The sequence below is a fragment of the Aphelocoma coerulescens genome, chromosome 3 (genome assembly GCF_041296385.1).
Source record: "Aphelocoma coerulescens isolate FSJ_1873_10779 chromosome 3, UR_Acoe_1.0, whole genome shotgun sequence".
NCBI lineage: Eukaryota > Metazoa > Chordata > Aves > Passeriformes > Corvidae > Aphelocoma > Aphelocoma coerulescens.
The window spans coordinates 788,543-814,707 of NC_091016.1; the positions used below are offsets into that span (position 1 = coordinate 788,543).

Genomic DNA, 26,165 nt, shown 5'->3' on the forward strand with positions numbered 1-26,165 from the left:
CTGAGCCGTAACTCTTTATTTGAATGTAAAATTCTGAATTTCAAAATGACCTCGGAAACCTAGTGTTGGAAACAGGTTTTAAATTATCCTCCAATTCCATAAAGGTTTTTATTTTACAGAACTAACCAAGAGTTACACGAATACAGTTTATAAAGCGTGTGTTTGCAGATGGGTCACAGTCCTTTCAGCTCTGGACTTCATGATGCCAGGAGAAGTCGGAAACTACACAGTATTTGTGAATGCAAGACTTTGCATTTAGATAGGTTTGAGCTGAACGATCTGAAAAAGCTCCCATAAGCACAGAACTCCTTACTGTCTGTGTGTTTGAGAAGGCTGAAGAGCTCTGTTTATTGCCACAAAGGGCCTGGAATAAATTATGTTTAGTAAATTGGCCCCAGGTTTTCTTGTTTCAGACAGTAGCTTCAGAGCAATCTGTTTTATAGGCTCCACTAAATCTGACCAATTGCAGGGAGGTGACACCTCATTTCAGAGATGTGGCATCCCACATGTGCCAGTCAGGTCCAGCCCCTCTCTCTGTCAGGATGGCCGGGCACCAGCAGTTCAGCTTTCTGTCTTTTGGCATTTAACCTACGGCCTGTTCCCAATTTATGGGCCTAGCAGGATGGAGCCAGGCTGCTCAGCCCCTCCTCAGCCTTGTGCCTCCCACCCCTACATGGGGCAAATAAAAGCTTCTTTATTCCATTGGAAATGCCCCTGTTTCAGCGAGGTGTATGCCTGGCTTCCTTCCCTGGTCGGTCTTGCAGGTGATAATGAACACAGTGCGGTGCTATTTCCTAGCTGAAGCCAAGGTGGGAAACCAGCTTTAGCCTCAGCATTTTTCATTTCAGACTCTTTTTCCTCAGTTATTTTGGATCTGTTCATGGTGAGGAGGTTTTACAATGTGTTGGTCCTTAGCTGAAGTATCGAAGAACTGAACAAACCAGTAATTTTTCCTTCTCTGACCAAATTCTTCTTACTTTTGAGGGGAGGAAGGAATGGGGGAGTCAAATTTGCGTTTAGGTTTTATGTTTTATTTCTGCCCATGGAACTGTTTGCTACTGAGCTGCGTGACCGTGGGTCTTTTCAGCACAGGACACTGATTGACATTGCATGTGTTACAGAGAGGAAGGGCATTTCCTGACGATTAATGGCAAGTTAGTTGGCCTGAAGTTCATTAACCTGAGCTAGACTGTTGGAAGGACTCTGTGTGGAATTGTATTAGAGGATCATCATAAACTAAAAATATATGTGACAATCTGGCCAGATTGCAATGAATCTAAAGACAGGACAGGGTTGGCTCGAGCTCACAGAGCAGCTGCCTCGAGTGTAAACTAACTGCCTTGTGAAAGCAAATGGTTTTTCACAGACTTTATTCAAATAAAAGGGGAAAAGGAAAAAAAAACCCAACCAAAACAAAGGAAGGTTCCCATTAGCAAAAAAAGCCTACATGAAAAAGTGAGGTTGTGAGCTATGGCCGAAGGCCCGAGTTTGGTGCTGATTCTCAATCAATTCAGCAAATGACAGTGCATTGACACAACTGGTTTTTTAGTCAAATTTAGTCCTGATTCTTCACAGTAATTTGCCTCAAGAAAATGAGCCCCATATCCTTTGGTGAGTTCCCTGTTGGCTGAGGCCCATGGCTTCAGGCCATGACTTCTCAACATACTTGCAGTGAGACTGGCTCCCTCTTAATTGCTTCTTTTTGAAGTATGGTTTGTCACTATCATCCTGCTGAAGATGAACAGGGCTGGTGTCTCATTTTCACATATTCTTCCCCCTCCTCCCCTCTCCTTCTTTTCCCCTTTTTCACCTCTAAATAAATTTCTTAAAGGCGATTTAACCCTGGGATGGTCTAATCCACTTCCGTCCTTCGTGGTCCACCCTCAAATAGATGTGTTGGCACAGAAGAAGTTAAGGGTGTTCTCTTAGGATCTGATACTGTAATAAAGGGAAGAGAAAGATGAAACAGGCATTTCATGTTTGTCTGTTTTCTCTCCATGTCATTTCATGAACGTGTACTCACGCTTGGCCAAGAGTAGTGCATTCAGACACTGAATATGAGTGTTGAAGAGGGGACTGAGAAGAAAGAAGCTTAGTGTTCTGCAATAGGAATTATGCTTTGGGGATTTTACGGATTGTTTCCCTCTTTTTCACCATCATGCTTTTCTTGCACACTTCCTTGTCTTTTGCTACTGAGCGAAAGTCTGGAGGCTCAGAAAGCCCATCTGAGCAAGATTTCCTGTGTCAGAGAGAACTGAAGGGATTCTGTTTCCATCCTTTCATGCCAGGAAGGATGAACTGCCTGTATCAGGAGGTGCTGAATTGGTTCTGGGTGCTGCTGTAGCTCACAGAATTGCAAGACCTAGTGCTGCAGGAGTTCAAATAACAGACCAGTGGAAAGGCTCAGGGGCCACAAGCTGTGCTGCATCTCTCATGGACTTGCGAGGAACCTCTCCTTTGGTGTCTGTGCAAGTGCTGGCTGCTGTGGGCACTAGGATTGCTCTTTTAATCAGGCAGCTCCAGTACCTTTCAGAAAAGAATTTTCATGGCACATCATGAGCCATTAATCTCTCGACTAACCATAACATTTCCTTACTCCTTGGTTTTCCAGCATTACTCAAACACTGACATTTGTCATTTCACCAGCCATCTCCCTTGACCTCTAGCATCAGGCACTTGCAGGGGGAAGGATCTGGTCTCACAAATATTTTCATACTCTGATCTCTGTGATTTATTAACCGTGAAGTTTTGCCTTCAGAACTCAAGATGCCGTTTCAAATAATTTCACGTGCAAAAGTCGAGTTATTGGGCAAAAGGGATCCTTGATAGCTGGGTACAAAGGACAGCAGGACTGCTGTTGCTGTTTTCTTTTCAACTCCTGTGCTGGCTGTGTGACCTTGAGGAAATAGGTTCATTGCAGCTTTATGGTTCCGTTTTTGCATAGGGAAAATAAGGGCAGTGATAATTGCTTTCGTTTGTAAAACACTTTAAGATTTATGGACTACGAATGATTCTTACTAAGTGAAAAGTGTTGCAAAGCTGGCTTAGTTACACACTGTGCTAACAAAATCCCATATCAGCCTATTGACCCCAGCCTGAAACACTCATTAAAGTTTATAGGACATTTTGGTGGATGAGTTGAGGCAGTTATTCTGCTGGAAATATCATACTGAAAGCACTTTTAAATCCATCATCCGCTTTGACTTTTTTCTCTATTAAAACTAAACACAACTGCTTGCTCTGTCCAGTTTTCTTAGTTTATTTATGAAAAGTTTTTGATGGATATGGATATGTACTCACTGTTAACTCAGCTTGTACCCCCATGGCATCTGAGACATTACAGTTCATTCTAGTCATAGCATAAACACACAATAGCTGTTGTACTGAGACAAAAAGAGCTATAAAACATATAAGATATCCAATGGACTGGTATTAACTATCAAGTTGCATGGTCACTTTTGAATGTCAGATGTTCTTTTTATGGATACTGCATTAATTTAATTTGTGCTTAAACTTTAGCTAGGCTAGACACTGGTGTCTGAAAAGTTTACATATTTTTCCAATGTCAAAATGTGTAAGTTTAGTATTAAGGAAACAAAACATATTTACTTGTACTAGAGGAAAAATACTTTTGTAGCAAAGAAATTAACTGAGGTGCTCCTTAAAGATAGGTCTGGCTTGCTTACAGAATTGTTACTTATGCAGTAAAGCAGATCTGCAGATGTTTTCTTTTTTTCTTCCAGATAAAACTTGGATTGTTTGAAAAGTGGGGAGATACTTCACCATAGTACAAAAGAAGATACAGAAGAGGAGAGCAGAATGAGAGCTTTGCAAGTGCCACGTGCCTGCAGCCTGCTGTCTTTAGTGATGCTGTTCCTTCCAGTCACTGGAATGTCAAAACAAAATATCCCAAGACTGAAGCTTTCCTATAAAGGTAAACTTTTCAGAAGTTTTTCTGATTCTGCCACTTTCGTTTTGATGTGATACTGCCAGCAGTTCTTTTGTATTACTAACCAGGAAATACATAATAGAAGCCTTAAAGATGGATGAATTCTGCCTCGGGGCAGTATTAAAATCTGGGCTTTTTGTTGTGTCGGGGCACATGTTTCTGAAGTATAACTGTCTTTTAAAAGTATTATTTCTGTTTGCTCCAAGAGGATGTTAACAGACTCTACATAAATTAGAGGGGAGTGGTACTTGAAACACTCTGAGGTGCATTGGAGACATTCCTATGTGGCTGGTGGGGATGATGTGAGACATGGAGGACGTTCACACCTTCCTACAGCATCAGAGGAAGTTGAGAGAGCTGACTCAAGTGTTTCAAGGGGACTGACATTTATTTTTGTAATAATTCTTTTTCTATCACTAAGTGGGTATGTTAAACTCTTCATAGGTGGTTTTCTTTCTCCTTGCCTCTTTGGATCACAAAAGCGTGTTTCTCTGCAGAATTTCTTAGTCTTGTGTGTAGTTCTTGTTAAGAATGGTACCGAGGGATTTCAACACAGACATATTTATGTATTAATGGACAAGTTTTTAAAGAAGGTAGATTTCTTTTTGCTTTGAATGTACAGCACACCTGCACAGGCACAGAGGTGTGTCACTGATACTTTCTTCTTTAGTGAAAACAAATGCTCTCCCATTAGTTATGTTTCAGCTGTGTCAGCACCTTGCCCTTATGGGAGCTATTTCTGCTCTGTTTTTCAAACTTATGTCTTCCTATGCATTGCAGAGTTACACTCAGGATGGTGTGATGGGACAGGCTGTAAAGCCTTCATTGGGGCTTATGATATGTTTATCATGAGTTTAACACCCAGAGAAATTTATTGAGTAAGCAGAATGACTTGCTATTTATTTACAAGCTTCTCTTTTGCTAGATTTGCGTGCCACTGGGCATGCTATTCCACTGTGTATATAAATGTGTTTGGATGTGTTTGTGTGAGAGAGACAGAGGAAGCAAGATCAAGGGATCTTGACAACATTTTTATTACTTTGGGAAACAGTTGCACTCACTGAAGCCAATGAATAGAGAAACTGAAAGACCTGACGTGAGTTACGAAAGTTAGCAGTAAAACCCTCCTAACATACAGCCGGCCTTCTCACAGCCAGGCCTTTTGAGATAATTCCCAAAAGCAGCATGTACCACATGGCGACGGCATTTATTGTGGATTTGACACTCACGATTAGTGAATTCCTCTCAACTTCAAAAGCAGATAGCCTTTGGCAAAATCCTGATGGATGCCTTTGGCAGGTAAAGAGGGGGAGAAAGAAAAATTATTGAGGTCAACACAGGGGAAAAAAAATGGCTGAAATCTTAGTTTAAAATAGTGGCAGAGACCTGCTGGGAACAGTTGGGGAAATGCCTGAGCTCGTTTAAAAAGATGATGAGCAGATGATTGATATTTAGGCCCTGACCCAAACTTTTATTAGCAACTTTATAAACCTTTCAGTTTGGCTTGAGGGATACCGTTTCCTGTCCAAACTTATTCACCTATATCCCCGTAGGGGGGGAAAATCAACAACAGATGCAGATGCAAAATAGCACATAAATCTTAATTTTGAGAGCTGTGATGGAACTGAAAAGTCGGAAGAAAGAGAATTACCAGAATTTATTGTGCTTTGTCTTACTTTCTTGGGGGGTTGGAAGGTGTATATTTTTCCACATGGAACAAGAAAAAATTTAATGCTGTTTTTTCACACTTATGTACTGTAAATGATTCCAGTATGGCTTATCATAATCAAACTATATATTTGTGTGTTGACAACAGGATATCACATATACTGAGTATTTAATATAGTTGTGAGAATTAAGTCTACCTTCCTCCCCCCAAATCTTTCAGATAAAACAATTCCAAGGTTTCTGAGAATAAGATGTAGGAGAAATGAACTGTTTTGCCAGTTGTCATAAAATTGTTAGTCATGTCACTGACAAGTCCTGGCATCTCTGTTCTTTGGAATTAATACTTGAACTATCATGAAGAGGAGAATACAGGGCTCTTCTCCTTCTTTATGGAAAACAGATGAGAACTGGCCACGTCAGGCAGTTCCAAAAACCTGGTCACACGTGTCTTTGAAGGGAAGGTTTCGTCTCCTTTCATGTGCAATGAGTTTATGGCATAGCTCCATCTTCCCAGAAGAGCTGAGCATTTGCTGGGGCAGGAGAGCTGGAAGTAAGCAGGACTTTGCAGTTACTGAATTTTCCAGTTGCATCAATCAGTGGTGGATGGAGGAAGAGGGAGAGGGTAGGGTGGTTAAAGATGTGTCTATAACTGCAGGAGTGCTTCAATAAACCACAGCATGTCAAAGCTCCTTTGTGTTCAAACAGCAATTAAAATTTTAGACCTTCTCTGAATGGCAGCTATAGGTTTCCTTCTTCTCAAGGTCGTCATCTTAACGAATGGGAATCTGTGCAGGAAATGTTAAGATATTCCAGTGAGTGATGTCGGGATCAATGTAAAGTCGTACAATGGATTTCCTTTATTGTTTGTCCCAGTCTAAAGATGTGTTCTAAAAAACTGTGCATGTATAAAACTAAAACTACACACAAATCAATTAAAATACGTTGTAGTACAGAGTCAAAGTCATATATTCTCCACCTGTGTTAATCAAATCCACTATGATCTTTAATCACGTATCTCATCTTTTCACATTTTCCCATATCCATTAGTTGAAAAATACTCTTATTCACTCAGACTTAAGTTAGATACTTGTTCATGTCATTACTATCCCAGAAATTGTCACTCCTCTTGTGATGTTTTTAGGGTGCTCTCAGTGCATATACCTTACTTAATCTGTGTATCTTAGATACTTCTACAAGATTGAGGTGCTTTTATTACTGTAGTTTTAATATTAGGAGAAGGTAACAAACTGTCTTCTAATAGAAGATTAGGATCTTTAGAAAACCAGGGGATGATTTTGAGTAATATTCCATATTTTAACTCTCTTTGCCTAGTACTCTTTCAGTCTTAAGACCGACAGTGTGTATTTATCACTCATTTTCATGTAGATGGAGATAACCTGTGACCTTCATCCAAACTGCAGAACTCCACAACCACAGCTTCCCTAAGCAGCACATCCTTGTTGTCTGCTGCCTCATTTAACATCCTCATTCCAACCTCTAGAGCAGATGCAGAAGGTTTTCATACACCAGTCTAATTCATTCATGTCATTTTCAGGACAGCATCAGTTCTGTTACTAAAGAATGGAAGGCTCTGTGTCCTAATTCTCGTATGTTTAATTCATACAGTGTAGACAGTCTTGTTTCTGTTTTATCTTCTGAGTAATAATTTTTCCTAATTCATTGGGAGGTCCTTCCATAAATATCGTGTGTGTCTTTTTAGATTTTACTTCATAGGGAGAAGTAAAGAATAGCCAGACCCAGAATGTTGATTGCCTTCTGAGAAAAAGAAGAAAAAAAATCAAATTTTTCTCAATTTGTGGCTATCCTAAAATTTTCCTGCAGAAAGAGAGAAATTGCAAATTTAACCCTATTGATTTGATTTACTTGGCTGCTTTTCATGGACATTTCAGTAAGTGTAGTCTGTGTTCTCAGTGAATGCATTTATATTACCAAAGCGTGCACCCTAGTTTCTTGGCTGGGGGGCATGCACCAGGCCAGATTTGGGCATTGTCACCAGTGATATCCACAAACATGTATCATTCCCGTGTGGGAATGTGGCCATTCCCCAGAGCAAACCATGCTTACTTTGACAGCCGTGACTTGGTCAGAGGACCAGGAATCCTGCACTGTGACACAGTACAGAGGAATAAGCACGACTGAAGGCAAGGTTTGGCTTTTAAAGCAGGATTTACTTAGCACTGTTCAAAACGACTATGGTAGTAATTTAAATCTAATAAACAAAAGCATTATTCTCAGCTGGTTTGTTTTTCTCCATATAGAATGAATTAAGGTGGAGTCTCACTCTCACTGAAGTCATGGCAAGAGTTTTTCCACTGAAGTAAATTGAAGCGAGATCAAATTCACACTCCTCACTTTTTTCATCTTACCTAAGTAAACTAAAGACAGGCAGTTCTTTCTCCTCTGCTGAAGGATGACCGTGCTAAACCATCAGCTCCACGTGGCAATTAGCCATGTTTAAGGATTGTTTAGTTTCCCGCAGTGTTTTGCACACAGGATTTTCTTCCCCCTAAGAGTGATCCATTCTTAAAACATGGTGAAAAAGCAAACAGAGAACATTTTGGTGCCAGGAATTCTTTTGAAAATTTGACTGGGTGAGTACATTTCCTTAATGTTCAAAAATTATCCTTTGAACATGCTATTTAACAGTGTCAAGCATTCTGTTCTCTATATTGCTTTTGCTTTAAACCTGTTTCATTTTATAACTGATGAGATGCTTAACTGTTGCATCACAGCAGTTAGTTTGTTCAGTTTCAGTACAGCTGGCTTATTTCCATGTCATGCATCATTTAATTATACATCTAAAACGTAGTTAAAACTGTACAGCTCACTTAAGCTGTCTGTGACACTGCAGTAATCCCAGTACCCTGACGGGGTGTTGCACAGCTATGACTGGTTGGAATGTGGTAAACTGGTGATGTGTAAGAGAGCCTAGAAATGAGCTTGCATTTTGCAGCTGTGCTTGCTCTACTAGAAGAGGAAGTAAAACCAGAAAAAAACTGCTCTTGTGGCAATATCAGCGTCTGTAAATCTGAATGCTTAATGAAAATCAAGGAAAATGTGCTGAGTGAGGAAGTGGTGCTTTTCCCTTGTTTGTCGTTTAATTAATTTTTGGTGGTCTGTTATTTGTCAGAAAAATCTATCTCAGATTCCTCTATGGAAAAACATGAAGTGTTTATGTGAGAGTGAAGATCCTAGTATTGGATGATTGTCTAGATATGCAAAAGACTTTGCCTGTTTTGTCTCAAAAATGCTTTCTGGAGGCAGTGATCATTGAGACTTAAAATGTACCCTAGCTTGAAGATGGATGGGTGCTGCTGTCCATGTGTATATGCCGTCGACTGAGTATAAACTTGAAGGCATTTATTACATCTTAGTAATGGGAAAAGCAGCAAATTTCTTGCAGACATTTTTTTTCCTTTTTTAAGCTAGTGAACTTGAAGGTCAGATTCAACTCTATGTTGCATTTTCTGTCATATAATTATCATATATATCATGTCCTGAAGAGCAGCCTCCAGTCAGTGACATCAACAGCTTACATAGCAGTTGAACTAAGAATAACCTTGGAGAACTGACCCATGTCAAGCTCTTATGAGTGTAAACTGTTGATGTCACTGACTGGAGGCTGTTTTTTCATGATCACAGAAGGGCCTCAATTGGATAAAAGAAGAATTGTATTCAAAAAATACAAAACTATTCTGCTGAATGTTCACTTTACTGTATCTCAGAAGATGAGAGGAAACAAAACTGAAAGAGTAATACTTAACAAAGGATTTTTGCTCTCTTATAAAAAGAAGGACGGGACAACATCAAAAACAGCTTCCCTAGAAGAATGCAGGGAAGAGACATGATAAGTGGCATCAGCTTGGAAGAGGGATCAAAACTCTTTCTTTGATTACTTTTACTAATGACATCTGTTTAAGCAAATCCAATTCAGAGCAGTTTCAGAAATCCCAAACTTGTTCTCTTTCTGAGCACTATTTGGAGGGCACGATCTGCCTGACGTCAGTGTCTGTCTAGCAGTGGACATCTGTGGTCACTATGCAGGTGCTCGATTCACATCCTGTTTCTTTTTCCTCCCTCCCCATTTCTGCAGTTCCATTTCTAGGTGAGTTCCCCAAAGAAGAGCTGAGGAATATAGGGGATGACTCTTCCGTACTCACAGTCCTTTGGAGATAAATACACAGAGATAGCAGAAAGAGTCAGAATTTCCTTTATTTAACCAGCGCAACATCAAACAAGTCAGAGAGATTGGTTAACTCTGTTTAAGGCAGACAATTTTGAAGATGGTGGGAGTGACAGATGTACATCTTTGCTACAAATTTGAAAAAGGAGACATTCTACTTTCTGAACAAAATCCTGGCTATCCCAGAATTTTGCACTGTGTTGAACCATAGAGTTTTAAGAGCTGAGAGGTTGCTGAAGACACCAAAATTTTGTAATTAACTTACTGAGCCTCTTAAAGGAGGGTGTTAGATCTTCCTGTGCATCATTCAAGCAGCCTGGATTTCTTTCAGAAAGATTTCTCACTAAATCTGTAACAAAACATTAGCCTATATGACATACTGCCCCAAAAGTAATCAATATAAATATTATTAATAAAAAATGTCCCCCTCCAAGATTAAATAAAAGCTTACACCTATATACCAAGAGCATCCATGGATCATGTCACCCATATTTATATTTGACAAGGGTTTGTGTGGGAGGGCACTTGTGCCTGCTTTGTACAGGGAAGCTCTGGGGTTCCCAGGTTCACGACTGATGGGTCTGCACTTTGTGTCTCTTGAGGCTTTGGGTGCCCAGGGCCATGATGAGTTCCCGGGCTGGGGATGGCGGGTGGGGCTGGCCTGTGATGCGCTCTGGGGCCTGTGACAGCACAGGGGCCGTGTCACAATGGGGGCAGCTATTAAAGGCCCCATGGGTTGCCGCTGCCCCAGTAGAGCCTGGGCAAGCGGTGAGTGCACACAGGCGGTGGGGAGGCAGGGCTGGGGGAGGGCTGGGGCAGAAGCGCCGGCACCGGGGGCGTGTGTTCTGTCCCTGCATCCAGGGCCCAGCCCCTGGTGGGAGTGCCTTGCTCAGGCTCGGTGCTTGCTGGGGCAGCGGTGCAGGCCTTGCCTCCTGCCAGCTGCCGGGGGCCCTCTCCTTCCTGCTGCCACGTCCCTGTGGCTCCTGCCCCCCACTGGCTGCCTCCATGCTGGCCCTACTGAACCCCTTCTGTGTGTCCTCTTGCAGACCATGGCTTTATTGTCATTGCTCTTCGTGCTCGTGCAAAGCCTGATCCAGTACCCCCAGCCAGCTGGGGATGGGCTGGATGAGGCCACGCACCGGCGAATGCAGGAGCGTGAGGAGCTGCTTGACCGCGAGATGGCTCGGCTGCTGCAGGAGCTGGAGCAAGGGCCCCTGGAGCAGCAGGACGAGGGCTGGGGAGCCCTGCTCTTTGGTGCCCTGCAGCAGTGGCCATTCTGGGCTCTTGCTGGACTCCTGCTCCTCTTGGGCCTGTGGTTTAGCTGCAGGAGGAGTCCTGAAGCCAGCGAAACCAACAGCAGCGGCAAGGACCAGAGCTCCTGCAAGACCTTGGGAGAGGAGAAGGAAAAAGAAAAGGAAGAAGACAGTTTGGATTCCAAGGGAGATGGAGAAACCATAGATGTGACTGTGGAGGCAGATGACAGCGGCAGTGGAAATGAAGGAGAAGGCAGTCCTGTGGCTGCAAATGAAGGAGACGATGATGATGCCAATGAACGAGATGAAGATGTGAAGTTGAAGAAAGACAGTGATGTTAAAAGTGACGATGGCCATGATGCAAAGAAAGATGAAGGCTGGAGTGATGGGAATATGCCAGGATACAATACTGCCGAAGGAAATGAAGAAGAACCTGGCAATGTTACTGGAGGTGTGGAAGACCTAGATGAAGTAAATGAAGGAGAAAACAAGGATGTGAAGGTGGAGCCAGACAAGGATGCTGGAAAGGAAGACGGAGATGGAAATGAAGAAAAAACCGATGATGCGTATATGAAGGCAGGCAACAGTGATGATGTAAATAAAGGAGTATACGAGGTAGATGGAAAGGAAGAAAAAGCAGATGTGAAGGTGCAGGAAAGCAGTGATGCCAGTGAACAACAAAGCAGTGATTGGATTGGGCAGGAAGACACCAGTGATGGTGGGAAGGCAATAGACCACAGTGGGTTTGCTGCAACTGAGGAAAAAACCACTCACCTTGGAAATGAAGAGACCAGTGTTGCAAACAGAGATGAGAAACAGGGTGATGCAAATGCGAATGGAGAGAAGAATGAAGATGCAAAAGAAGGAGAACAAGGTCATGTGGCTACCAGTGAAAAAGAAGGCTATGCTGGCAAGGGCAAAGGCAGCCGTGGTGGAATTGAAGAAGACGCCCGTGACGCTGGGAATAAGCGAGGGATCCTTTTAGTGGATCGCATACAGTGTCCCGTCGAGGACGTGGAGAAAGGTCGCTCAGTGGCAGCTGAGCTGATGGAGAGCTTCACGCGTGTCTTTATTGACAGCGTGAGCAATAGTTTCTACCCGGTGCCTCAAGAAGCCATCGGGGTGGGCAGTGCCTTTGAGGGTTGGAGTCCCCGTGAGCAGGATGGGGTGTACCGCGTGCTGGTCCCACTGAATCCCCCACCGGGACACGCCTTCCACCTGGAGCTGAACAGTGCAGGGCAGATGGCAGCAAGGACCTTCTGCGTCCGTGTGGAGCTGGTGTGCACGTGCGAGAGGGAGCAGCTGGGCGAGAAGCTGTTGTGCTTCCTGCACCACTCGCAGGAGGAGCTGCGGCGGAAGCAGAAGCCCAGCCTCCTAGAGACACTCTGCACCGGCTCCTACCTGGACGTGGAGAAAACCTCCCACTGGTTCTACCAGCTGGTGAGATGCTCGTGGCTGCATTTGCCTCAGTCGTACTCATGGCACTTGGTGTTTCAGCCCCGCAGCCGGTCCTGCCAATTCTGGCTGAGCAAAGGCAAGAAGAGCCTGGTGGTGGAGATGTTGTTTGGGGTGCGCCACGGGGACTCCGACATCTTTGCGGTCAGCCAGCCCACAGAGGCCCAGACAGGCGGCTCCAGCATCTTTGTGAGCAGCCAGCCCGCCGACTCCATCGCAAGCACAGCGTGGCCTGAGACGTACGCTGTGGCAGAGGCAAAATTCTTCCAGCACGTCGCCAGGCAGGTGCCGTGTGAGAGCTTGCACCTGAAATGCCTGCAGCTCTTCACCTGCATCCTGAGGGGCACAGGTTTTTCCAGCTCGACCTGGAAGACTGTGGTCATGCACGTGCTGACCACCGTACCGCTGTCCCAGTGGCGCAGGAGGGAATTTGCACGGCGGCTGTGGGACATCATGGCATACCTGCGCCGCTGCCTGCAGTTGAAACGCCTGGAGCACTTTGTCCTAGGCAACCAGAGGCTTCCTGCAGAGATCAGCTTGCCGCCGGCAATGCGAGCGGTCGAGCCGCTCAACCTCTTTGAGCACCTGGCCCAAGATCCGGCCGCCCACGCAGAGGCGATGCGAGCTTACGGTCAGCTGCGATTTCGCCTCTGGATGCTGCTCTCCGGCCACTGAGAGGAATTCCCTGCACAGAGCTGTGCTGGGGGGGCTCACACCCGATGGCAGCCACGTGAGCACTGCATAATTCTTCCTTTTTTCACTGGCAATCCTGAAGCTGCTTTCCTGCTCCCGTGGATGGAAGATGCTGCGGCACACGGATTCACTGTGCAGACACACATCTCTGCATTGCCCTGCCCTTCACCTTCCAGTTTACCACGGTGCTGTTGTGATGTTCCTACGTCTACGAGGCAGAAACTGGCTCCACCTGCACATCCTTACAGAAGACTACGAACTGAGAGAGGTTGCTTGGCACACCTCAAAGACATGAAACTGGCCTGTTAGGGACTTGATGTAGTTGTTCAGTGACCTGTAGCTCACTTTACCATAGGAGAATAGGTAGTCCAAATTTTTCTAATAGGAATTCTTTATTAGCATTGCTTCCAGAGGTCCTTTATTATTATCAGTGTACAACTATTTTGCAAAGTTGGTCTTAGTTTAGGAAATTGAGCTACCCTACTATAGTAGATTGTCTCCTTTTCAGTAATATCTGGATAGCTATGTTTGGAAAATTAATAAAAGGAGAGAAGTGTCTCAAATTGCCTGAAACGTGACATTCTTTATATTTAAGCCTCTGTATCTTAGAGAACGTCGTTCCTATATACCTGCCTGAAATAATGCCATTTTGCAAACAGAGATGTTGGATATGTTGCGTGTGCTCTCTCTTGAGCAAACCCATAGAGATGCTTGAAGGTTGATGTGAAAATGCCCTGAAATGCCTGAAATTCTACAGCAGAGTACTCCTGAATTTTTTAGGAATCTTTGGAAAAGTGTTCTTTTCACAGTCACTTTTATAACTGTAATACCCTCCTGGGGAACAATTCCGTCCTGAAAGATGAACAGAGAAGTCCCTAACTGCAAAACATGTGGTTTAGTACACAGCTCTTTTCTGGGCTTCTCATAACCAAGGTTTTAACACAAAACTGTGAACACAGAAAGTCATGTTTTCTCTATTCCCAGTTGTCTGTATCCTTTTGGAGAGGCCCTGCTGTTCTATGAATATTACGTTTTTCACCAGGCCTAATAGTATTGTATATCAATGAGAGCCACTTCACATGCACGGCTTTGTCCATGGTGACATGCAGCTAAACAAAATGTAATTTACTTCTTGCACTACATTGTAGAGATTGGTAGTAGTCCGGAAGTATTTATTCTCTTTGCCTTCATACCAATACATCTGGGGTCAACTGGTCAACTTTAAACTCAGCATACCTTAGGAATTGGATAAATTGCTGCAGTCATGCTAGAAATACTTTTCTTTATCCCAGAAATTTGCTTGAGTTTCTACAATGCCCATGTAAACCTTCACGTGTATTCTCCAACATGAGAAAGGACTTGCTCCTCCCTAAAGGCAAGTGATGCAACCTTTGTTCTTTCCTGTATATGAAAGTTATACAGCCTTTAGTTTCAGAGTCCTTCAAAGTTGTCTGTAACTGTTTTGAAAGTGGCTGAGATGTTCCCTTTCTGCTAATTTAGGCATGGCTTGTCACTAAAAAAAATCTGTACCTAGTCACAAAGGGCATTCTGATTCTGAACCAAGTGGTTCTACATTGCTGCATTGTGACAGCATGCTGGAGTTGAGGAATGGCAACATGGTCACCACACATGTGACTTGATGCTAACAAGTGTAAATATGTTTTATAAATGCAAATACATATGATCAGAACAGAATGAGATTTTTACTTTTGAAGTCTCTTTGCTGTGGCTCTGCTGCTGGAGATTTTATAAGTAAGCAATGATCATGCTGTTTTGAGCCAAGTCCACCGAGATACTGTGTGAAATGAATAAAACCCAGTCACTATTCCAGCTTCTATCAGTCAGCAGTGAAATATTAACCCAGAAGGGGAGTTAGCTGGATACTTAGTTAATCACCGGGCTGGAAAAAAGTATTTAATTTTGAGGAAAACAGCAAATAGAGACCATAAACTGAGTGCTGAACACGTACTCGTGAAAGACCATCCCTGTAACTTTGTTACTGTACCTTGTGAGAATGCTGGTTCTGTGTTAGCCAGGCTACAGAGATGCAGTGATTCAAATCAACAGCTTGCTCTAAGCTTGAGAATCATTGGGAAATGTGCTTTTCACAGTAAATTTTTCCAGTGCAATATCCTTGGTGATAGTAAATATGTCTCGCTGTGAAGGGAAATTTCAATGCGTAAGATTAAAATGCGTTGTTTTATAGACTGAGAACAATTATTAATCTAGCTGAAATTTAATCAACCCTCTGTTAATATTTGCTGGTAAAGTTTTATTAGGTCATATTACAGTTATAATCTTATCAGTGGCCATGCTCAGAGTCTTATTTCCAAGCTGTTTTCAATAGTAGGTACCAAACGTGATTCTTCACCACTTTGCAGCTTGTGTTGTCATTTGCACCAGTAAGAAAGGAGTGTGCAGTGTTGTCATTTCAATCTGGAATATTCTACAGATGTTTTCCTTACGATGCAGTGAAATAAATGATTGTACAAGGCATCAGGCAGGGTTCATTCCCACTTGGGCATTTCAGTCATGAGGCAGCATTTTCCCTCACTGTTGTAGCTGTTCTAGGTGGGTTTTTTTTTACTGAGAAATTCTAGAACTGTTAAACAACAGATGACAAATGTCCATTTGGGATGGTCTCTTCAGAGATCATTCCTTTCAAATAAGGAAACTGGAAGTAGACAGCAGTCTCAGTCATCGTCCTTCATGTATGTGGAGAAGAATCAAATCCACATATTTTTGCAATTGACACTCTTGCAGAGGCCCATGCTTTGCATGGCTTTAAGTGCTGAAAGTGCTTTAGAGCATTTGCACAAGCATGTAATTTATCCTTAGATCAAATTCCTGTGACTGCAGAGGAGAAGGAATTTTTCCTCATATTCTGTATGCTAGTTACTTGTGTTCTGCAGGTGAGGACTGAGGTTTTTATAGTACCATGTTAACCATAAGCTGCTTCCAAAGTGGTCTTGCTGGCAATTAATAAACATCTTTTAAAGTGTTACTGGTTTAGAAAACAAATCCTGACATCTTTGCCTTCACGAAAGGTATGTGGGAAAGGACAGTGCTGGTGTATAGTAATGTAATGCTCAGCATCAGATAAAATTTTTCAGTGTGAAGCAAGATTTTTTCCCAAAGTACTGCCAAATAAATCTCACCTAGGGGAATAGGAGCTGCAATGCATGACAATTTGTTTTCAGATTGTACCATAACAACATCCTGCACTGAGCCAGACAAAAGTACACAAACTTAAGTAGAAGTGACTGAGCCAAAAAATAATTGTCATAATTATATACCAGGTAGTCAGATTAATAATGATAAAATATTTTTCTCCCATGGTTCTGTTCATTAGCCAGGACTAGAACTTAATCTTTTCTTGCCTGTCACTTGGTTTGTGTAAGACCTTGGAGAAAAATGTTTGGGTGGGGTTTTTTTCCCTTTATTTAATTCAGGACTTTTTTCTCCAAAACACTGGCCCGAATTTTCATCATGATCAGGATATGCCAATAACTTGTGCGGTAAGTCTGGGTTTTCTAGCAGGAATGCTACATTGTCCATCCAGTGCCAGGAAGGTGGAAATACCCTTAATTTTATCTTCCCATTAAATACAGGATTTGCCTTTCTGTCTGAAGATTTCCAAATAGTTTAGCTTGGAGAGTTGGCTTGTGGAAGAACTGATTCACATGTTTATTTTCTTTTCCCCAAAGTAATGACTACCCAACAAGACTTAAATATTCTTGTGCTCTTTTCTATATGTTGTTTGTGTCCTCGTCCAGAATTACGTCCACAGAGTATTCATTAGGCAAAATGCTACAGAATTTTTATTTTACAGCTTTTTTAGCTTTTTTGCAACAGTATAGGTTCTTTCATTAGTTTCATAGAGCTTTTTTTTTTTTTTCTTAATTACCTACAGTCCTACATGCAGTTCTGGGGCACCCAGTTCAAGAAAGACATGGACCTTGGAAGGAAGAGCCCTGAAAATGATCAGAGGGCTGTAACACCTTCCGTATGAAGACAGGCTGAGAGGTTTGGGGTTGTTCAGCCTGGAGAAAAGAAAGCTCTGAGGAGACCTTATTGCAACTTTTCAATATATAAAAGGGGCTTGTGAAAAAGATGTAAAAAAGGAAAAAAGGACTTTTTAACCAAAGCCTTTAGGGACAGGACAAGGGGCAATAGTTTTGAACTAAAAGAGAGTGGATAGAAACTGGATAGAAGAAAGACATTTTTTATGATGAGAATGGTGAGAAACTGGTACAGGTTGCCCGGAGAAGTTGCAGATGCCCCATCCCTGGAAGCGTTCAAGGCTGTGTTAGGTGGGACTTTGAGCGAGCTGGTCCAGTGAAAGATGTTCCTCCTCATAGTGAGGGAGTTGAACTGGATGATCTTCAAATGTTCCTACCCACTGTTTCCTGCTCCTAATTATTCTTGGCTGGCATTGACCTTCTTCGCTGCTTTATATCTGGAGCACCAAATACGGTGAGGTATTGATCCTTGATCATGTGTATCCATGAGTATGGTGATATAAACAGAATTCGTTTTCTTGGGATGAAGGAAAGATATAGCACACATCTTGCAAAGATATGTCTTTCTTGGTTTCTAATTTCTGTTGAATTTCTCATTCCTTTATGCCTTACAGATAATTTGTTAAGAAAATTTTATGTAGAAAAATATTTTGTGCAAGTAAATATTGCCCAATTTGGAAGTAAGAAAAACCCCAGAGAACCCGAAGTTAACAGGAATTGTATTATGACTCTGGAAAGACATGCTCCAAGACTGCACTCATTTCCCTGGTACACTCCATGCTGGTTGCATGTATTTATAAAAGACACTGATGAGTCATATATAAACATTTTGATTATAAAGATTTTCTTCGTTTTCCCACAGACTTGCTGCTTTCAAACAGCTGCATCCCATTCCTGGGCTCAGCAGAGGGGCTTGATTTTCGAACCTTGCTGCCGGATGAGGAGAGGGGCCGGCTACTAGTCGGGGCAAAGGACCACATCTTCCTGCTCAACTTGGTTGATGTAAACAAAAATGTAAAAAAGGTCAGTGCCTTTTCCACGGAGTTTATCTCCTAAGTTAAATTTTGTTAAATTCTTTTTGTTTGGTTGGTTTTGTGTTTTTCTTTCTTTCTTTCTTCTCTGGGTAACTGCAGATTCGTTGTGCAATGAAATTTACCAAGATTTGATCATCTCACCTGCCGTAGTTATACAGATTATCTTTAATCAATTGAGTTTCTTGTGCTGATTGATGTCCTTTGTGACTGATGACCTGCAAGAGATCAGCTGTGTGGAAGAGCCCTGCAGTGCATGAAAATAGCATCAAAATATCAGCAGACAGGAAAAATGCAGCTCAGAGTGTTCACTTCTCAATTCCTCTGGTCATGGTTACCCTCCTCATTTCAAAGCATTTGGAAGGAAATAACTGAAGACAGCTCTTTCATTGCTTCCTGGCATCCCTGGGATTACTTTACTCTAATACTGAACAGAGCAGAGGCAATTTGGATGGTTTAAATCATAGTAAAATATAAGTGGCAATTTTAACATTTTGGTTAATATCTAGAATGACTAGTTTTAGGAAAAGCTTCCACTGGGATCTGCTGTAGTCCCTTGCCTGTGCCCGGTGACAGTGTGTTAACTTGAGATAATAAGATGACAATTTAGCCTTCGATATTTCTAGCAGACATGGTGAACTGGAGCTTTTGTAAGCACAGTTGACTGCTATGAGTGGAAACCAGATGCTTGCAACAGGAACACATGAAAACTGGTTTCCTGCTTGTCCCAGATAGGAAGAAAATCTGAATTCTCAGCTGTGTTTGGTATTTTCTTTAGGCACCAGAGGGTGGTTTTAAATTACTACGTACTGCTGCCAGCTCTGAAGAGGTAACTGACCCTGAATTAATGTGATTGCAGGCAGGAGCTGAACAGGTGGAACAAGAGACTATTTTGCCCTCACGTTTGAGAGCAACGCTTGCTGTCATTGTATAGAAGAGATACAGTACCAGTCTGAATATCTTGTTCCTTATCTGGACTTCAGCAATGCTGCACATGGCAGTTTCTGTAAAACTCAGATTCTGGGTATTTCAGGAAATTTCTTCCTGGCATGCTTTATCAAGCACTTACCTTGCTTCTGTCATCTCAGTAATTGATTCAAAATCCACTACCCCTCCCAGGATATTGCATTAATAACAGCACTACTCACAACTGCAAATTTTCAGACCACAAATTGATTTTTGGTGTAGGCTTTCTGTAGAAGACAGATTTTGTTTGTGTGAAAAGCAGACTTCTGTTTCTGTGGGCTTCTGCTTGCCTCCTGAGAGATGCTGAGTGCTGTCACCTCCCATTATGTTCAGTGGGGCTTTCTGAGCCCAGACCTTTCTGGAGGTGGCAGCACTCTGTGTGAGCCACCCCTCAGTCCAAGCTGGTGACATTTTCCCTTTGGCCAAACCAGCGCTGTTCATTACGGACCTTGTGCTTTCCAAGAAGAGCAGAACACAGATGGAGCCAGGAGCACTAATGTGCAGTCAGACAGTGCCATTTGGTATAGATGTGGTAGAGAAAAGACTCACTTTGTATTGGAAAGAAAATTTGGATTTCCTAAGATGAATAGAGAATGCATGCTTACGTATCTGTGGTAACCAGAAAGGAGGGAATAAAATTCCTAACCACTTGCGTATCTGGACTAAATATGTGTGCAGGTTCAAATACTTCTTTTAGTAGTAAAATAATAGTTTAACTATTCAGATAATATTTAACTTTTCACAAAAAAGCACTGAGGCAAAATATATTTAAATGGGTAGAACTGACTGAGAAGCCTTGCAGAACGTCCTGGTGTGCTGATTTCCCAGGTCTCCATGGGCATTCAACAACTTTATAAATGTATCTTCTTGCTTAAATGCCCAGGTAACACAAGGCAATGTCACATGAGTGTTTCTCTTTAATTCCACTGTGCTTGGCTGGTTGAATCTTGCAGTGGAGGGAAGGGATGAGATGAAGGAAGTTGCGTGAGGAGCTGTGTATAAAATCTCAGCCCCTGAGGAGGAAGCTAAAGGATACTCTACAGTAGCAGTGAAGTGTCAGAAAGTAGCACTTGCCGGTGCTGTGTTTAGACTGAGCGTGGTCTGGGTTGGCACTGGGCCAGGCGGCTCACTTCCAGGCCTTCCCAGTGTGGGGAAACCACACATGTTGGGACTACAAGGGTCTGAAGTGTGTCCTTTGTACTCCTCTGGAGTACGAGTCATCTGGAAAAAATGATCTGCTTACATACAGCTACTAAAACGAGTAGAAATTGATTAGAATATTAAGTTTCTGCCGATAAATGATGTGTTCATTTGTGGACTTTGTGGAAGGAGTGTTAAAAGCACGCTGATGGGGCGAGAGAGGCATAACAGCTTTGAGACTGCAGTGCAAGATTGTGCATAGTTTGGGGTTTCCGTTCTTTAAAACAAAGCTGAACATGAACTTCTTACTTTGATAAAGCTCTCAATTTCAGATATTTGTTTTGTTAGGAGCTACTGATACCTCCAAAAGCTAAGTCAGGATCCCCAACAATTTATTCTCATGTGTAGATATAATTACTTGGCAAGATTATATTTTAGAGTCTAATGCTCTATATTAAGACATTTCTGGCAAAGAAGGATCCAAAGCATTGTATCCTGCTCCCTTCTCTAATGTATACATATATATAATTTAATAACTTCCTTTTTAAAACCTATTAATTTACCTAAATTAGTTAATTTGACTTCCATATATTAAGTTATAGCTTTATTTCCTGGTGTATTTTTCCTGATGAAATAAATCAGTAGTTCTGCTGGAGTCAGAATTTCTTAAATCATTGTAGTTTTTATGAAATGTATTGTGTAATAGGTTGAAAATTTCCTTAGCTGGCAGCTTGAAAAAAAATCTGTCTGGTTTCCAGTGCTTGTAAACCTCATTATAAAACAACAGCAAGTACCACAGTGTAATGAGCAAGTCCTCCAGAATGACAGATGAATGCAGAAAGCGAAAGTGATTATAGTCAATAAATATATAAAATATAGCAATGGATAATCTTCTTTCTGTAACAGGGATGTATTTTCTCTGAAGTTTTCCTGTACAGAAGCCATTAGCTCCTGTTGCAGGAATGGCATTATGAAGTGTCCCTGACAAATTCTGCAAGCTATTTGCAAACTGGAAAAATTGTGATTTCTTCCTGTGAGTAAAATAAAGATGGTCAGCAAAGGAAAGTAGTTCTACTGAAGGCCTCTGTGCCATTACCACCAGAAGTGCAGTGTAAAACGGAGAGATGTTTAATAGCATGAGAGGCTGGAAAGCTGGCAAAGAAATTCTATAGGAGCACCAACCTCTGGGATCCTGCTGGAAACATGACGTCAGTACATCGAAGTTTCTTGTGAGTTTGCAAAAGCCTTTTCTATTTTACTCCTTGCGCTAAATAAATACGAAATACAAAATGTTGTCAGCTGGGTAAACAGTGGGTAAATAGCTGCAAAGCAATGGTGCCCCTTTCTGTGGCTGTGCTAACAGTGCCCGCGGGGTTACACGTCAGCGCGATCATCACGGTGTGATCTGCAGCGCGACCCGCCCAGCTCCGCAGGAATAGGAATGCTGTCAAGGCCTGACAAGCTTTTGAAAAGCTGCCAACCTGCAGGAGCTGTCGGTGCTAGAAGACACAGCCCCATGTGGGCCAAATAGATAAACATGTCAGATCCCCAGCAGCAGCTTTGGAACAAGTTGTTTTCATCTGTCCCAGCGTGCACTGGCTCAGGGTCCCAAATCATCATCTGTTGTAAGCGGCCCTTTGGGATACTTCATGCAACTTCTTTAGGAATGTTGTTGCTGTGGAACAGATCCTTGTTACGCCGATGTTTCAGATTTGATTTTTGTTCAAATCTACAATCTATTATTTATATTTATTTATTAGCAGTTTATACCCATTTCCTCTGGCTGTTGATAATTCTGGTCTTCAGAGCCCCTTGATTATTCCTGCATAATTTAACTTCTTTTGTTTTAGTGATGCTTCCCAACCTTGTGTCATCTGCAGGGGTTGTTGGAGAGTTCTGGGTTTTTACCAAAGCTACTGAAGGGTGCATGAAATAGGATGAGCTCTGACACTGTTTCTTGGGGAACTGCACGAGTAACTTTGTACCTCAAGTTCTTTACTTATCAGACCATTTTTTTTTCTTGTACTAATGCCTGTTTTTGGCAGCTGAGCTAATCAGTTTCCATGTGACAATGTAGTGAATACTTAAATGGAGCCCTGATGAAGAGCAGCTCTACCACCTTAATGTAATTCAGCTAGGTTATTTAAGAAAAGTGCAATATTAGAGTGGGATAGTGGCTGTTTACCAAGTTCTGTTGTCTTCTCTGCCACACTCCATTTTCATTGGAAACTTGTATTATTTCTTCCCTAACTAAAAACTTGTTCTGAAACCTTAAAAACAGATGAAAAAAGACCAGTGGGCTTCTAAATTGTTTAGATAGCTTGTGATCTTCCTCTTTTGTATTGTGACAATAGATAGCATTTTCCACTCATTTTGTAAAGTTCTGCACCATCCTAGATTTAGTAGCCTAATTAGAAGTGATTCTTGAAAAAGCTGTACTTTCACACATTTTTTTGTAATCAGATTTCACTGTTTTATCTTTGAGCACCCCTTCTCCTGAAGATTTATAATCTTAAGTGTTAGGCTAGGAACAAAATCTGATAGAGAAAGATGCATACATGAAAATGAGTAAAATACCAGTATTATTAATTCATGACAGATGGCAGCTGAAATTTGGCTCTTAGTGGTGGATCCAGATATTATTTTTATATATACATACATACATACATACATACATATATATATATATATATATATATATATATATATATAGCATTCACATACCAATTTATTTATATATAAATAATGTATTAAAAAAAATTACTTCCTTTTTCATTCCTTTCTTATAGTAAAATGCATATTTGGAGGAAGGGAAAATGTTACTTTTAGAAATTCACTGCTCCTGATCTGAAAAAGACCTCTGTGGTTTTAAATGTTTTGTTTTAATCAGAAATCAATTTCCAGCTACCCTTTAAAGTGATACCTTATCTGTCCTACACTTATGTACTGCTTAATTTTGTACTCCTGGGAGGTTTTCTTTCTCTCTGATAGAAAAGAGTTTATTAACTTCCATTTATTAGGAGAATTTAATTTCTTTCCCATTCCTAAATTTAAGAAAATATTTGAAGAATGATTTAAAATTAATGGTGAGGTTGTTTTTTTTCTTTTAATTGGGCAATAGAAGATAAAATCTAGAAATCATGACAGTAGCTGACCTTTGGAATTTTGATATGGTTATTTTAAAAGGAAAATAAACCGAAGATTAAGAAAAGAAAAGAATCCTGTTTAAGTATACAGTTCACATATTCCAACTAGTTGCATTCTTGCCTTAAATTCAGTAACTCCACTTAGCTATTCTAAGATTTCTCCAGACATTTCAGATACATACAACTATAAAGTATATTAAGTATATAATTTGTACTGATTGTAACACAAAATTATTGTAACTTTACAAGTCAATGTTGTTGTCACCTTTAATATATAAGGCCTGGCTATCTGGGGGTTTTTTTCCATTCCTTGAGGTTTTTACTTATTGAGAAATTTGGGAATAAAAGAGAATTTGTTAATAAGATGTTACCATTGTGAATAAAGCATATAAATAGAAAAAAAAAAAAAAAAAAAAAAAAGACCAACTTCAAAGCTTCAAACCATTTACAAGCTAAATGATTTTAAATCTGAAAGAAACTACAGGAGCCTCCAGTCTTACTTTTTTGGCATATTGTGAAACTAAGTAACACATTGGAATAAAATATAACGGTACAATTTAATTTCACCCCCTACAGAAAAGTCAGTACACATGTATAATGTTGCTTGTGCCAGTGTTTGAGGGAACCAGGCTTGTGGCACTGTTACACAGCATGTCCTGTAATAAAAAATGAAGTTCATGCTTTTTTGCTCAGCACATCAGCTCATTATTTTATGCAATTTTTATGATGCAACTCATCAAATGATGCAATTTTCTTGATCTATTACGATTTAGAACTGACAGTTTCTGGGAATCTCTCATTTCTCATATGGTAAGCTAATAAATATCACTTTTACTCCCCCATATATAATTGCAAATTGATTTTCAAGTTAGATCACTTAGCTTCACTTTTCATTGTCTAATGTGGCCTTATATAATGCTAAATACTGAGGCTGTTGAGTAACTAGAGAGTAAAACAATTGATTTTTTAAATAATAATTGTCTGTGGTCAATTATCATAGAAGGGGGGATGTGTGTATTTCAGCCTTGTAGGACAAACACTGATTCCCATGAACGAATCTGTAGAAGATTTGAGGGTAACTCAAGTCCATTAACACTTCTGAAGCCTTGAAGCAGATGTCTCTGTTTTTAACTCCTCCAGTTCTTCTGTGTAGTTGGCAAGGACAGGTGGGCATTTTCAAAAGCCTACAAAGGGACATCTTGTCTACCTCATTGGATAACTAAACTTTGGCCAAAAATCTCCCAAACCCCTTGAAGACCTCGAGGCTTTCCTGTAAGTGATTCAGGGATCTTGGGCATAAAGTTTATGTACAAGAAAACTGAGGATCAGATCTCAGACAAATCTCCGTGGCCAAATGTATTTGGAGATCCATGATCTTACGTTCCTCTATCTGTTCCTTTTCATCAGCTTTTCTTCACGGGTCGCTTTTCATCAGCTTTTCTTCTTAAACTTCTCTGTGTTGCAGTCAGTGGAGACCAGACTGGACCTACCTTCAGCCCTTCATGATGTTTCCAGTACTTTCCTCTGTGCTTCCTGGCACTGTGCTCTGTGCCATCCACACATCCCTGGGATGGCTGATTGCATTTCCATACCTGGGTGCTTTGACCAGATCTTTCCGAGAAAATGCTCTGGGAAAGCAAATTTGTGCTCCAGTGCTGCAATGCTGTTACACTGTCTTATCTCTGACTCCATGTAAATATTGTTGCAGAGGGTTAAGGTTTAAGTAACTTAAACTACATTGTCTCTGCTAAGAGGTTTTTTATCAGGAAGGTAACGGAGTTCACTTGAGAGGAAATTAATTTCCTTGCAGAAATCCAATACATCCATTTTCACTGGGAAGGAAAGAGAAAGAAGTAAAATCCAGACTGTTTCCAGATTGAGAGAAACAGTGACTGTAGGTTTTGGAAAGTGATAAAGGTACTTGAGGGAGGCCACTTGCTTTTTGCTTTCCTTACCTGTGTGGGACTGAGCCTGGGTATGTCAAGCCACTTCCAGTAAGGTGCCAACAGCTGGGTGAAGGGGAATATGACAGCAGTCAACTCCTCTTGCATGCCACTGAGTTGTGCGTCCTTCCTTGATGTTGTTTTTATTTCTAGTGCATATTATAATAATTCTTCATTCCTATACATTTGCTATTTAAGATTTTGTAAAGCATGACTGGAGACTACTATAAAGCATTTGTGACTACTAATGACCTGCTGACTGGTGCCTGGGACTTCAGGCAATTTACTAATCAATATTTGCTTAAAAAGTAGTGTGATTTGTGGTGTTTTTATTACTAGTCATGAGAAATAACAATTGCTTTTTCTTGTCAAAATTAGAAGTACAAAATATCCATATTTAACACAGTGATTCGAGAAGAATCTGTATTTAGCTTCTATTTTAAATTTAATAGAATCAGATGTACTCAATCATATCCAGTTTTGACTGCTTAATTGAAATCAGTGAGGCAGAACCTGCACTGTTGTTCACTGACATTTCTTCACCATCACAATTTGGATTACAGTAACTGATAGTATGTTGTCATCTGGATTTATCTACATCAAAACCTATTTTGTAGAATTCTGCAGGGCAGATTAAAAAAGAAAGAGAAACAGTATCAATATATACTGGCAATTATCTAAGGTCCACAGTTCTT

General features: G+C 41.2%; 2 protein-coding genes across 6 annotated transcripts in view; both read left to right on the top strand.

Annotated features, from left to right (window-relative positions):
• The window catches only part of LOC138107488 (semaphorin-3D-like), a 47,188-nt gene that overhangs the window by 11,919 nt on the left and 9,104 nt on the right, over window positions 1-26,165 (top strand). For all 5 annotated transcript variants that reach the window (XR_011149549.1, XM_069008734.1, XM_069008732.1 and 2 more), the window contains 2 exons: window positions 3,744-3,934; window positions 18,107-18,267. Coding sequence is in view for 4 of the 5 variants with exons in the window: in XM_069008734.1 (XP_068864835.1) it covers window positions 3,820-3,934; window positions 18,107-18,267 (276 nt within the window). In the remaining variant the exon portion in view is untranslated. The remainder of the gene's footprint in view (window positions 1-3,743; window positions 3,935-18,106; window positions 18,268-26,165) is intronic.
• Window positions 10,397-13,910, top strand: LOC138107473 (uncharacterized). Its single transcript, XM_069008702.1, has 2 exons — window positions 10,397-10,471; window positions 10,868-13,910. Exons 1-2 carry the CDS (start codon window positions 10,397-10,399, stop codon window positions 13,202-13,204), a joined length of 2,412 nt encoding a protein of 803 aa, XP_068864803.1. The 3' UTR covers window positions 13,205-13,910.

Coding starts and splice junctions, on each gene's coding strand:
- LOC138107473 (XM_069008702.1), top strand. CDS start 10,397: ATGGGTCTGCACTTTGTGTCTCTTGAGGCTTTGGGTGCCCAGGGCCAT. Junction 10,472..10,867: donor TCCCGGGCTGGGGATGGCGG/GTGGGGCTGGCC, acceptor GTCCTCTTGCAG/ACCATGGCTTTATTGTCATT.